The 12837-nt window shown below is 35.3% G+C and overlaps 1 protein-coding gene across 2 annotated transcripts in view; it reads left to right on the top strand.

Annotated features, from left to right (window-relative positions):
- Window positions 1-12837, top strand: part of cped1 (cadherin like and PC-esterase domain containing 1) — a 99509-nt gene that overhangs the window by 70355 nt on the left and 16317 nt on the right. For both annotated transcript variants that reach the window (XM_088924368.1, XM_088924367.1), the window contains exon 16: window positions 11578-11695. In XM_088924368.1, coding sequence (XP_088780494.1) covers window positions 11578-11695 — 118 coding nt within the window. The remainder of the gene's footprint in view (window positions 1-11577; window positions 11696-12837) is intronic.

Below are 12837 nucleotides of genomic sequence, written 5' to 3'. Positions count from 1 at the left end.
TTTAGAACATTTGTGACAATTTTATAACATCTGCCTTTGTTTGCTTGTTGTTTTTTATTGTTGTTTTACCTTTTTAAATTGTCTTATGTCAAATTGCTCAGATTCAGTAAAACCTTAAGGGTTTTCTCAGTTTGAATGGATACAGTAGCTTTGATTTGTTTGTATTTTCCATTGAGATGGTGCACTTTTATCAAGGGTGCGATATATTTTACACTGAAATAAAACATTCTTGTTTAACATTCATTTTATCACACCTGAGGAAGACTCCACAGCATTGTGTCTCTTTTCTTTTCCTTTCAGCATGGAATAAACCTTTACCTGTTCCTTTGCAGCCTATGCATGCAGCATTATTGTTAAAACAATCATTTTAACACCTTTCCAGTTTTAAACAGCAATCTTTTTCTCTCACATGAGGGAAATAACTTCACAGTATCTGTGGGTAACAGGTGATGGGAAGCTGCAACTTTGTCTTCCAAAACAATATTTGTACAAAGATAAATTAGCATTCAGAAGCAGAATCCCATAGGTTTACTGTGTTCAGTGCAAATGTCAAAAATGTAGTTAAGATCAAGATAAATAAGCAAGATATTATTTCTCTCTATCTTGTGCTTTTCCTTTCTTAGTTGTCAGAACATAACAAATGCGTTAGTTTCCTTGGTGGTCAAAAAGAAAAGTTACTTAACCTTCCTGACAGTGACAGTCAATTAAGACATGCTCTTCACTGAAAGTGAGTTTTGTTAAATAGCATTGTTCCTTAGCTTGACTTGTTTAATATTCTAGGTTGTGCAGTAGATATTTCATCTTATTTTCCCCTTTTTTGATACAGTCAGAGCTCTCAGCTAAACTTGTTTTACACAATGGGCTGTATTCAGCTGATCAAAGCAGCAGCAGATTTCAACTCCGCCGTTGTTGAAAATGTTCCAGCAGAGTCTTCCTGAGTGTTTCTTATGCTTTAGAAGTGGAATATAAAGTGTAGAAAGTCATGCTCAATGGCATCTTAAAAAAGTAATAAACAGGGTTCTGTCAAATTAAAAAGTATCCTTCATAGTAAATATAATTGTTTTTACAGTTTTTATAATATTTTAATTTTGTGCTATGTATTGTTTGGAATTTAATGTGCTTTATATGACTAGAACAATCCATATTGTTTCCACAAAAGTACAAAAACATTCAAATGTTTTTTCATACTTAAGTCATTTTTCATTCCATTCCACAAATGATGGGAACAACCTTTAAATTTCTGGGAGATTAAATTGTCAGGGAGATGTTTTCCATTGGAATTCATTAACTTCGTCCCATGTTTTTAATTATAGGAGCTTGTCTGACGGCTGACATTTTGGGAATTGTTCTGAGTTTTGCTCAGCTGTCACGTGTTTGAAGTCATTCTTCGAAGCCCTTCGATTTGCGTTTGCTGCTTTTTGCTCGACGGCAAGTCAAATGGGTCGAGCAGTGGGAAGCTGTCAAGCTCTTCCTCACACACAACTCTTCAATGTAAGATGAGCTTGATTGCCTACTAACAGTCAGACCACAGACCACTGGGGAGCCAGGGTTAGAGCTATATAATGAAATTACTGTGTAAAGTATATTAACTCAGGGAGAACAAGAATGGATGAGAGAATGGATGCTGTATATCCAACATCCAAACTTGAAACCTATTTTCAGAATCTTAGTGAACAGAACTGCAAAATGAGTTCAGTTCATGTTATCATAACCCCAGCCTGACCACAGTTTCGTGGATCCCTAATGACAGGGATGTAAGAAAAGGAAAAATCCTTTGTCAAGTATTATATTTAAAAGATGCTTTCAGAAAACATACCTCTGTGCATAAGTTTCATTAGAAAAAAATAGAAAGCCAAGATAAGAGAATAATTAAAAGCTCACAGATTTAACAGAGTGGACAGCGAGGGTACAACCTTTCTTACCTGATTAGGCTGGTGGTAAACACTTAAGGGCTTGCAGTTTTATTTTTAGCACTTTATTTTGAAATAACATTGCAGTGCTTTTGAAAGTGTCATCACTAGATTAAATTGTTTTAAAAAAAATTGGAATGTCTGCTGTTTTAAGCCATTAAGGAAAAAAATAAGTTGCATAGCATCTCCCAGTGGAATGCAATTATTTGGAAATTTTAAGATTTTTTAACAGATTTGTTTTTTTTTATCATGGAGCTGTGGTTTGTTACACAGATAAAGCCATTTGTTGAAAAGCAAACAATAGTCTATTGCCTTATTTTGCTAGTGAAGCCCTTAAACGAGTACTAGTTACTAACACATATGAAAACATATCGATACGTTACTTTGCCATCATTGTGAATTGAAGCTAGTGTTTCAAACCAGAATGAAACTATTTTTATACTAAGTTTTCAATCAAAAAAATATCCCTAATTGTTATATGTTCTATCATATCCACTATATATGTTTATATGCATCCTACAAGACTGAAGCTAATCACTCTGAAACCTCACTTTGCTACAAATGTAGTAAATGTAGATCAGGAAAAGAGTATTATAAATTACAAGTGTAGTTGTCCCTAATCCTTGTTCCCCTGGGCTGTTAGAGTGACATTTTCAGAACACTTTCAGTGACTCAAATTGACAGTCCTGCGAATCGCCTCCTTCCACTATCAAGTGCCTCTCCTGAGAGCCTTCTTTCACGGCTGTAAAAGGGGTGAAAACACATGGTACAGCGTATAACTCAGCTTAGGATAAGATATCAAAAACATACGTTGTAATCTGCCAAGTTGGAAACATTTCATCAAGGAAACTGTTAAAAAAGCAGTGGTAAACGTTGGTCTATCTGTCTGAAGCTTACAGAGGCCTTCTCCTTTGAGAACTTATTCTGAGATTTCAGTATGAATAAAAGATGAGGGTGGTTCATGTGAAGGCCACTTCTGACATGCCTCATAATGTTCTGAAGTGAGAAATGTAGCACTGAAGGGTAACTCAAAGTGTTTTGTTTTGTTTTTCACATTCTTGCATTTTTAACCTATAATATTGGCTCTCAGGATGTCAACATAATCTGTAACCCATCTCACTCGTGGAATGATAGGCATCAACACTAGAGTGGAAAAAAGAAATAAAAATTAGGTTTCAGTATGAGATGTTATACATCTATACTGTAGCTTACTAGAGGTGTCAAATTATTGGAACGCAGAAGCCTAAGAATCAAATCAAATCAAAGTTTATTTATCAAATGCACAACAATAGAGCATGCTGCAGTAGTTGCTGGTAATGAAATGTCTTTTCTACGAGCTCACCGGGGGGTAAAAATCACAAAATTAAAGTTACAAAAGAAGGTTACATAATAATACAAGCTTTGCCTGTAAGAGTGAAGTTACACAAGCATTTTTCAATTAGTAAAGTGCAAAAATGTTTTTTTCCTCAAAAACCAAGATTTTGGTTTACCAAGTAATATATTATCAATCACAAACTAATTGTGTAGTCCCATCTGGTGTCAGACTGTTATATATTAAAGGTGATATTGGGGAATGGAGATTTTTTTATTTAGAATGTCTTTTTTGTTTTTGTTTTTATACCAACCTGATTTAAATTGCAAATTTTGTGTTCTTAACGTCTCTACTCGCAGTTAAGGAGCCTTCAGCTGCACATGGAGAAGAATGAGGTGTAGGCAGAGTCCTCTGACTGGTCCTACTTTTAACATGTCACAGGCTACACTGCCCTCCTGCAGGTCAACTGGAAGAGGCGTGTCGCTCACTGACCACACTGTAAGCCTGCCAGTGCCTGGGAGGTTGTTAGGATTCAGTCCCAATCAACTGATATCACTTTGCCTCCAGCAGTGCTCAGTCGGTTGTACATTACCGATTGTGGAATCCTGGTCACAGTCAGCTAGTGACATGACTGAGACTCAAACCCACTCGAACCACAGCTGTATTCAGCTGCATGGCAGACTACTACTGGCTCTAGGGCAAGCCCCTTAACTGGTTCAGTCTCTTGGGATCCTGGGAGCTCCAGTATTTCTCAAAAACGTGGGATTTTGCAAGAGAAATACTGAAGCGCAAAATAATTGTGACTGGTTAGTATCACTGTAGACATTGTATGGGTATTTCAATTATGACGTTTTTCAAAACAAGTTGCAAATAAAGATTAGAAAGAGCTCTATGATCACCTCATCCACTTTTCCAAGTAACACACATGGCACAGGCTGAAAAAACATTAACAAAACGTCAACAAAAAAAATACCAGCAAAGGCAAAAAAACAGCATGGTAATATATTATGATCTTACTATTACAAAAATGTATTTCTGGTTTTATGCCTAAAAGATATTTATTTTAATTTAAAAAAAATATTATAAAAAGTATGCTTTGTATAAAAAGGTGTCTGCATTCTACAGTATGTCATTAATAAATGTCTGATCTATATGTGAATTATTGAATAAATATCAGCTCAGAAGTTTAAATTATATAATTTTGAAGGTACAACATTTTATTTGTTAATCCAATACATTTCCGGTCAAAGCGATTTCCTAGAAAAGAAAGTAATATAATGTTTTAACAACTATCCAGACAGGCTTACTTCAAATGACCACAAAGGTTAACTTCTAAGCAAATGGGGTTTTGAAGCCTAGCTAGATTTCTTCTCTACTGAGCATTCAATTTTCTGGACGTTGAATTCAAACACAATTCTGTGAGAAGCTCTTTGATCATCTCTGCAACTAATTTATAATATTAAAACTGCAATAATAGATTAAGATTAATTGACTTTGGCTCAATTTTTCTGGAGCTTGTGCGTTTGTTTCAAATTTATTTAAACAGTAATTCTTCTGTCGAACTTTTTTCAGATAAACCACACTGAAGAATATTTGACTGCAGCAGAGGGGGACTGAAATATGATCGCTTACTCATTACTGGAATAGACCAGTGTAGAATAAGTCCATGCAACATATTAGTTGAGATAGTTCATGTGAAAAATTAGTCTTTGTGATGTTGGCACTGTATTTGCTCCTATTGTGTTTAGCAGGGCAAATGAATGTCAAGGGAGTGGGGGTTGTGTGTTTCCTGCTGCTGTTGTAGTACTGACAGTGGGAGATTCTTGTTCTATAGTAGCTTGAGTCTGTCATGTTGGCAACACATACTTTCAATATGTTGCTACCAGGTCAAAGCTTCTTGGTGTATAAACAAGAGAAAATAATTTTCATTTGTGCTGTATAACAAACCTATAGATACATTTTTGTTTGTGAATAGACTTTGAATGTTGAATTAAAAAAAAATGAAATCAAACACAAAACAGAAAAAATCCCCTTTCCCCAATCCAACTGCCTAATCAATACATTTGAAAATACTTACTAATAAAATTTACACAATGCTTCTTTCTCGCTTATCTATGCAATATAAAATGTTCACATAATGGAATGGAATCAACAGAAGTTACTAAGTTGGGAAAAATGAAATGAGAACCTAAAATTTAACTAAATTCACATTCCACGTAACTTTCAGGCCTTTTGCAATAATGCTGTGTAATTAAGTAAATGGTTAAAGCTGGGTTTTTGGAAGTGCCTGTGGTTAACACTATCAGTCACAACTGAGTTAATGTCGTAAAACAAAGCATGACACAAAAACTTTAACTTTTAATGCCTGATGAAATGACTATGATAATCTTTTAAGCCAACAGTTATAAAACAGTTTTTGTAGCTCATACCATTCCACAAACGTATTTCTTTAACCAAATAAGATATTTTCAGTTGCTTAAAGAGCAAGAATTTCTCCCTTTCTCCAATGTCTCAAACAAAGTTGTAAACTAGGGTCATTTGCGGAGTTCTTACTCCAGGACAGTGTAAAACACCACTGTTGTGGCAAGTTGAGTAATTCAAGCTGAGTTTAGTGAAAAGCTAAGTCGCAGTTTTGTTTATCTGTTCTCTATAGTTATACAGAACGTAATAAACCTGTGTGAGTAGACCATAATGGAGGCCAATCTCAATAAGGTGAAAGGTTGTATCCCTGACATGTGCTCTTAGATGTAAAAAATTGGGAAGAAAATGTATGACTGTTACTGAAGGGTTAATACAGTAAATACAATCTTTACCATATTGATAAAGCCTAATCCAGAACTGACCCACTCAAGCTGCACCTAACAGAAGAAAGGAACAGGATTAAACAATGGCTGTAGTCATTTGTATAATATAGAGAAGATGGCGAACATTATGAGAATAATGTTCAAATACCTTTTAATAATGCTCGTTTGATCGTGGTGAACTAATTTTCCCATACAGCATGGTATCCAGGGTAACCAGTGAGACAGGCCACTAGCTCTTACAAAGTGATGTATTTATCTTTTTTTAATAATACAGAAATAACAGCATATTAACATTCCTCTGAAAATAACCTTCTTCAATGGAAAACCATGTCTAAGAAAAAAGAACCTAACTGGGACCAAAAAGCCAGATAAAATTCCAGAAGGATGTCATCAGTGCTAAGGAATTCACCTTTTGTCACATCCTTATCTGCTTAATGTCCTTAATGTCTAACAGTGATATGTGTATCTCCACTATTGCTGTCTCTTCAGAAGAAATAAATTAATTGATTGGAGATACATCCTACATTCCTCCTATTCAAATTAAATGTTTGAATGTACTGTAGAACCTACAAGATTATATACAAAAATGTGTATCTTCTGCACTGTGTCATCCTTATGGATGGAATATCTGCAAAATTCAAAAATAGGAGTTGGCTTAAATAAGAATAAGATCACTTTATTGGCCATATACAATTTCTTGCATTAGGAATTTGTCTTTTCGCATACCCCAGCATGCTCTCCATGAGACACACAGACAGGGAGAGAAGCTTGGGGTCAGAGCGCAGGGTCAGTATAGTACACCCCTGGAGCAGTTGGGGTTAAGGGCCTTGCTCAGGGGCCCAACGGAGTAGGATTCCTCTGCCGGCCGTTATTGTGCATAGTCCTGCATACAACAAACTCTGTCCAATGACTGAACAGTTAATTATTTCCTGGTAAGGTTAATTCCCAGCGCAGTGGCCCCAGAAAAATTGAGTTGTTGAGTGTGATCTAGAAAGGCAAATATGGTTCCTAGTAACTTTAATAAGATATTTGACATCAAATTGGACAATTTAGCTTTACGCTGTGTACAAAATGTCTCATCTTGTAGTAGTGTAGTATTAAAATACCATTTAGAGGTGATACGACAACATGCTATTTAAACAAATCTACAGAAGCTGGCACGGTGAACTTATTGCAACGTGGATAATGTCTTCACAGTGAGTAAACACCAAAAAGAGCTTGGGAGGCATAAATAAAGACATTTCTGAAGTATGATTTATGTCTATATAAAATTATTCAGTTCTGTCCCACCCAGATCAGAAATGTAATTTCTTAGAATTGCAGATGTCTAAGACTGAACATGAATCATTTTTTGATCAATTAAACACTTAATTCATAACAGAATTCATTTGTGCATCCAGAACAATATCAAAGTTCTTACATTCCTACAAGGATTTAGAAAGGAGGTTAAAATGTCAGAATTTAATACTGAAGGGACATGAACATAACTCTGTTTTTAAATATGTCAGACTCCTTAGGTTTTCACCCCCTTACTGCAAAACAGACATAAGTAATTATTTTACGATACAATTAAAACCATTTTTTTGTACAGAAGACTAGACTGCCACACATTCATGCTTATTTTAAGATCACAAGGCCTCAGCTATGATTTTTATGCTGATCAATCCATACCAAACCTGACACTGACATGGCTGTCTCTATTCTAATTTAACCTCTGACATAAAAACATGGATGACTGAAAATTTCCTTTGTCTAAATTATTATTATTATTTTCAAATCTACCAATGCCTTATTTAAAATTAGATTCCTATATTATTGAAATTTAGCAGGCAATACACTATGGGACAAAAAAACTCCTTACATAATTAACATACAAGTTGTAGAAGAAAATCACATTGGAATAGATATTACTATTTGTGAGGGAAAAAGTATAAAAATAAAAAAGGAGAAAACAAAAGTTAAACAGGTCCCAGTCAATAAGATTTCAGTTTTAACACTTAACCTAATAAAACGGATTCATTTTATTTTTTTTATTTACTGAACACAGTAAAGAGAAAAGAAAAACAAAAAAATGTCTATTTAATCTGAGTTGATGGGATTATCCCTCAATACAGTATGTGGCAAACCTCTCTGTATCTTGTGCTAAATTGAACTGTTTCTGTATACCTTGTGGAGACTCATAGAGACAATGATCTCTTCACTCCTGCAAAGGTGCATCTCTGTTGGACTGACGCTGGTCTGTAATCTACTAGTGAAGCACATAGCACAGATTCCTCCACTGAGTGAGTAGGGCCGGACTGCCTGCTTTCCTCCAAAAAAAAGTTGTCTGAAAACAGAAATGAACAGAAAACCAAAAGAATCTCACAGCCTTCAGAAGAGTGACCGCCATTAATCCAGTGCACTCTCTCAATAAAAATACATCTCATTGTGCCAGAGCTGGGGACCATCCAAGGATAGCTTTATCCTTGAATCAATTCCTTATGTTTAGATCCATCCAGTAAACCCTCAATGTGAATGTTATTTCATGTTAATCTATCTTCAAAATTAATAGATGCATGTGTGCTATGGATCTTTTGTTCTGCTTCTTCTTCACCCAAGATGTAGTCCGATTTGGAAACAAGCTGCTAAACTGTTGTTATCTCCATCGGCTCTGGCATCATCACTGTCAGAGGCTGATCAGAAAACAGCTGCAGCAGGTCGGCCATTTCAATCATTTCTAGAGAGTGAAGCTCTTTTAGTTTCTTCTTGCTTGGAGAAGAAGTCACATTTCTTTCCTACCTCCGCCATCAGAGACCACCCACAAACAAAACCCACCACAAAAAGAAAATAAAAAAAGGCAGCAGGAGCTTCCGTTTGGGGCTACTTTAGCAGGATCCCAAGATTTCTGGATCTATTCTGGTTTGCCAGATTTCTGATGTGATTATAGTCAAAATTCCCCTAAAAAGGAGCCCCAAACTATCCCAGTTAAAAAATGTGTTACTGTCAAAGCGCTCACCACATCACAAAAAATAAATATGACAAGCAAGAAGATGACTAATGAAGACAAACCCCAGCCTTCAAACCATCACACATCATTAACCGCATTAATCAGGTAACTCTCAAGGCACAAATACCATACTATTACAGCTTGTTACAACAGTCACTGTCCCAATTGTTAACAATAAGGTCTATGGTCATAACAGGTTTCACACTATTTTCACACTAGTTTTTGAGTTAGACAAAATACAAATTAAAACAGACATAATATTTGTAGTCAGATCAGTTTTGTTTTACATTTTAAGAATACAATTTATTGTATTACAAATTGTTAGATCATAAATGAAATATTACCTATGGAACAGCAGCCCTCCCATAAAATTAAAATTGTAGCAGTTGCTTGTAACCAAATATACTGTACAACATGAAATGCTGCAAACTTTTTACACCTCATTTTCTTGCCACCAGTTTTAGTTACCACTAAGTTTACAGTCTCAAAATTACCACAATCTCCATAAAGTTGTTGCAAAACATGTTACTAACGTTATGTCTGTCATATAAAATCACCTTAAAGGGAAAGGCCTTAATAATCCAACCAATTTCTAAACTTCTTTATCCAGTTTCTTCCTCTTCTTCTATTATTATTTTATACATATTCTAGTCCATCAGTACAGGCGCTGTATCTGCTATCTAGTCCCTGCTTTGTTGCTTCATTAGCAACTTAAGATTACTAAAGAGAAGCACATTTTTTACTGGTACAGTAGCTAACTCAGAGGATCTCATCCATCTGATTCTGTTAATAACATGGCTGAGTAGCTTGTTCTATATTCCCATTACGTTTTGTAGTTCAAAATTCCATAATAATGAGACGTTAACGACTGATGTAATGGCAAAATAAATCAATGTTATCATATTCTAGGGTAGGATTGCTTTACTTAGATTCACAACTATCCTTATTAAATTTGTCTCATAAGAGGATTTGAAATTTGTCACTATTCAAGATCATCCACCTCCAAAACTCCTTAAATGTTTCCGTGTGTGTCTTGTGCTAATGCAGCTTAGGAAATTAAATTGAACATATAAATTTAGCTGTGTTTTTTAACTGGCTGTCACATTTTGATATCCCGCTGTTTTATTATCCTTTTCTGTGACAGAATATCTGCTAACTGTGCATGATTTAAGGTGTTCTTAGGATTTGAGTGTTAAAAAATACTTTTTGCATTATGTCTTTTTATTTAAGCAGTATGTCTTTTTTATTTCAGCATTTTAAAATTACAGAAATAAAAAAATATCCCTGTGTGGAAAAACAAATTCTGAACATTTAAAATATTGAAAATTGTTGCTGTAATTGATGTCACTGAAGACAAGGAAGCTTAACTGTGTTACATACACAACATTTTCTTTTTATAGAAGTGAACTTGCTGCAACCTTTTTAGTTCTGGAAATATTCACAGTATAAAATCATAAAATAATCCAAGATCTAAGAACCTAGTTTCCAACTGCTCTAAAAAAAATTGTACCTTATCTTTTTGTAGTTTATTTACAGGGGGAAGAGACTGGTTTTAAAAGCAGGTTAAATACTGGTACAATAAACAGTCAGCTTAAACATTTATGTTGCTGAGGACCACTTTATACATATATTCTTGAAATCAAAAGTGATCCTATGTTTATACATATACACTGTGCACAAGTATGAACAAGAAAATCCCTGTTAAGTTGTCTTGTTGCACTTTGTTGACAGCAGTTACGGATCATTCAGGAATGTGGTGCTGCTGTGTGAAGCCTTGTGCAAATTGTTGTGCTGCAAGGCAGGGGCTTTCAGATCTCGGTGTAAGTTTAAGTAATGCCGCTAAATAGCTCTTTAGTATGTCCAGACCGTAAGGCTCCAAGTGGACATTGCAGTTTGACACTAGAGAGTCTCACTGTCATTCATCTTGTTAAGTTTGTCTGACCCATACATCTAACATTATACTGAGAAGGCTCATAGCCAGGAAGGTACTTTGATACTTGTTAAACACATATGAATCAGTGGAAGTCTTTGGAGAGGCACTGCCAAGAATTTAAGAGAGATGCGCTTTCTTAAAGACCCTTGCATTCAGTCATTTCTCTGTTTCTTTTAGGACTTTAAGAATCCTGAGGAAAACAGTTTGACAACAAAACAATATACTGATAGACCTCTTTTCAAAAGGGTTTCATTATGATCTTGGAAACACAGGAAAGGAAGCTGAAAACCCACATTTGGGCCTCATTACATACTGGAGTTATTTTTTAAGGGGATGTGAACGTCATTAGATATACTGTCTGTTTTTTCAAACATAATCGCTCATTTCATTTTTTTTTATAAGAACACGCTGGGTGATAATGCATTCGTACCATAAAAAGCTTAAAACGTTGGTCTTAATAAAATGAGAGGCCTGAAATGTTGCGGTTGTTCACAGAAACTTTATGTTCTAATCTTGTGACACATCATCAGCACTTCTCTTATGGAAAATGCACCATTAACGTGCTGCCAGCATGATTCATATAAGTAGGTAAAAGACTATTAATCTTTTTTCATTCTTTTGTGTTGTCTCAGGATTGTGGTCTGATTATTCAGCCCAAGGAGCCCTGTGGTTTGGAGCCTGTCCCCAGTATCCCCCCTCCAGGATATTTGCAAGGTCACACACAGGCCTGCCTCTCAGGGGATGCCAGAGGTTAGTTGGTAGTGTGCAAGTTCAGACATGGTCCGTTCGGATGCTCCATAATATTTCTCCCTGTAGACTTTGACTTTGACTAGACAATGACTTTGTGAGTGTAATTCACACAGCAACAACCAAGGCAGATTGTACTCTGGCTGTGAAGGTAGATTCTTCCCTAGCACAGCTTCAAGATACAGCACTTTAATATAGCTATGTACTGTAGCTGGCCATGGTTCATTGTCAGAAGTCTGAACTGTACAGAAAGAAATACATACAACCCATTTTGTCATCAGAGAGGAAGAGTAAATAGAATAGTCTTTTGGTCAGTCATGGTATTCACTGCACCGCAAATGGAAAGCATTACTGTGCTGTAGGTCTAAAGAGTGATCAAAATCCCAAGATCTGAGACTCAGTCATGTTCTTGTAACATAAAACATCCCTTTTTAAAGGAGTCTGGAAAATACTGAGCCAGAAGGGTATGATTACTAAATATCACAAATTCACAGTTCATAATCCCTTGATCCTCTTTTTCTAGGCATTACAAACCATTGGGGAAGAATATGTGATTATTTTTCATAACTCTGTGTCGCTTCCCTTATCCTGCAATATGCATATGTGCATTACATATAACGTACACTCAATTAAAACATCTTGCTCAGCCTTCTTTCAACACACCATCTTTATTCTGCCCATAATGCTGTTTTAAAATTGAATTCATGCATGAACGTTTAATTCCATGATACTGTATATCATATAGTCTGAAAGGTTTTTCTGTATGAGATTTGTGCTAATTGTACCAAACAGCAGAGAAACTAATAGGAACATTCAATTTTATAGTATGTTCTACTGGAATGTATCAGAAGTATAGCTGGGAAGTAATTTGAATTATAGGGACTGGATTTTTTGGCACTGTGTAGTTTCTTCTTATGATAGAAGGTAAAATACTGTATATACAGTAAATATAGTACAATATACATTTTTTAATTAATCAGTACTCTTTGTCAAGTTTTTTTTTCTCACAAGGAGAACTAATGGTTCTCATTTGCCTGGATTTGCTTTTATTCCCTCAAAGAGAAAATGTTTATCATAATTAAAGCAAAAAAAGACAACAAAACTATCTAAATGAAATCTATATAATCTTAAATGGCTCTCAAAAT

Source organism: Atractosteus spatula, chromosome 8 (assembly GCF_055471065.1).
Source record: "Atractosteus spatula isolate fAtrSpa1 chromosome 8, fAtrSpa1.hap1, whole genome shotgun sequence".
Classification (NCBI taxonomy): Eukaryota; Metazoa; Chordata; class Actinopteri; order Semionotiformes; family Lepisosteidae; genus Atractosteus; species Atractosteus spatula.
This window is presented reverse-complemented; position numbering and strand designations above follow the sequence as displayed.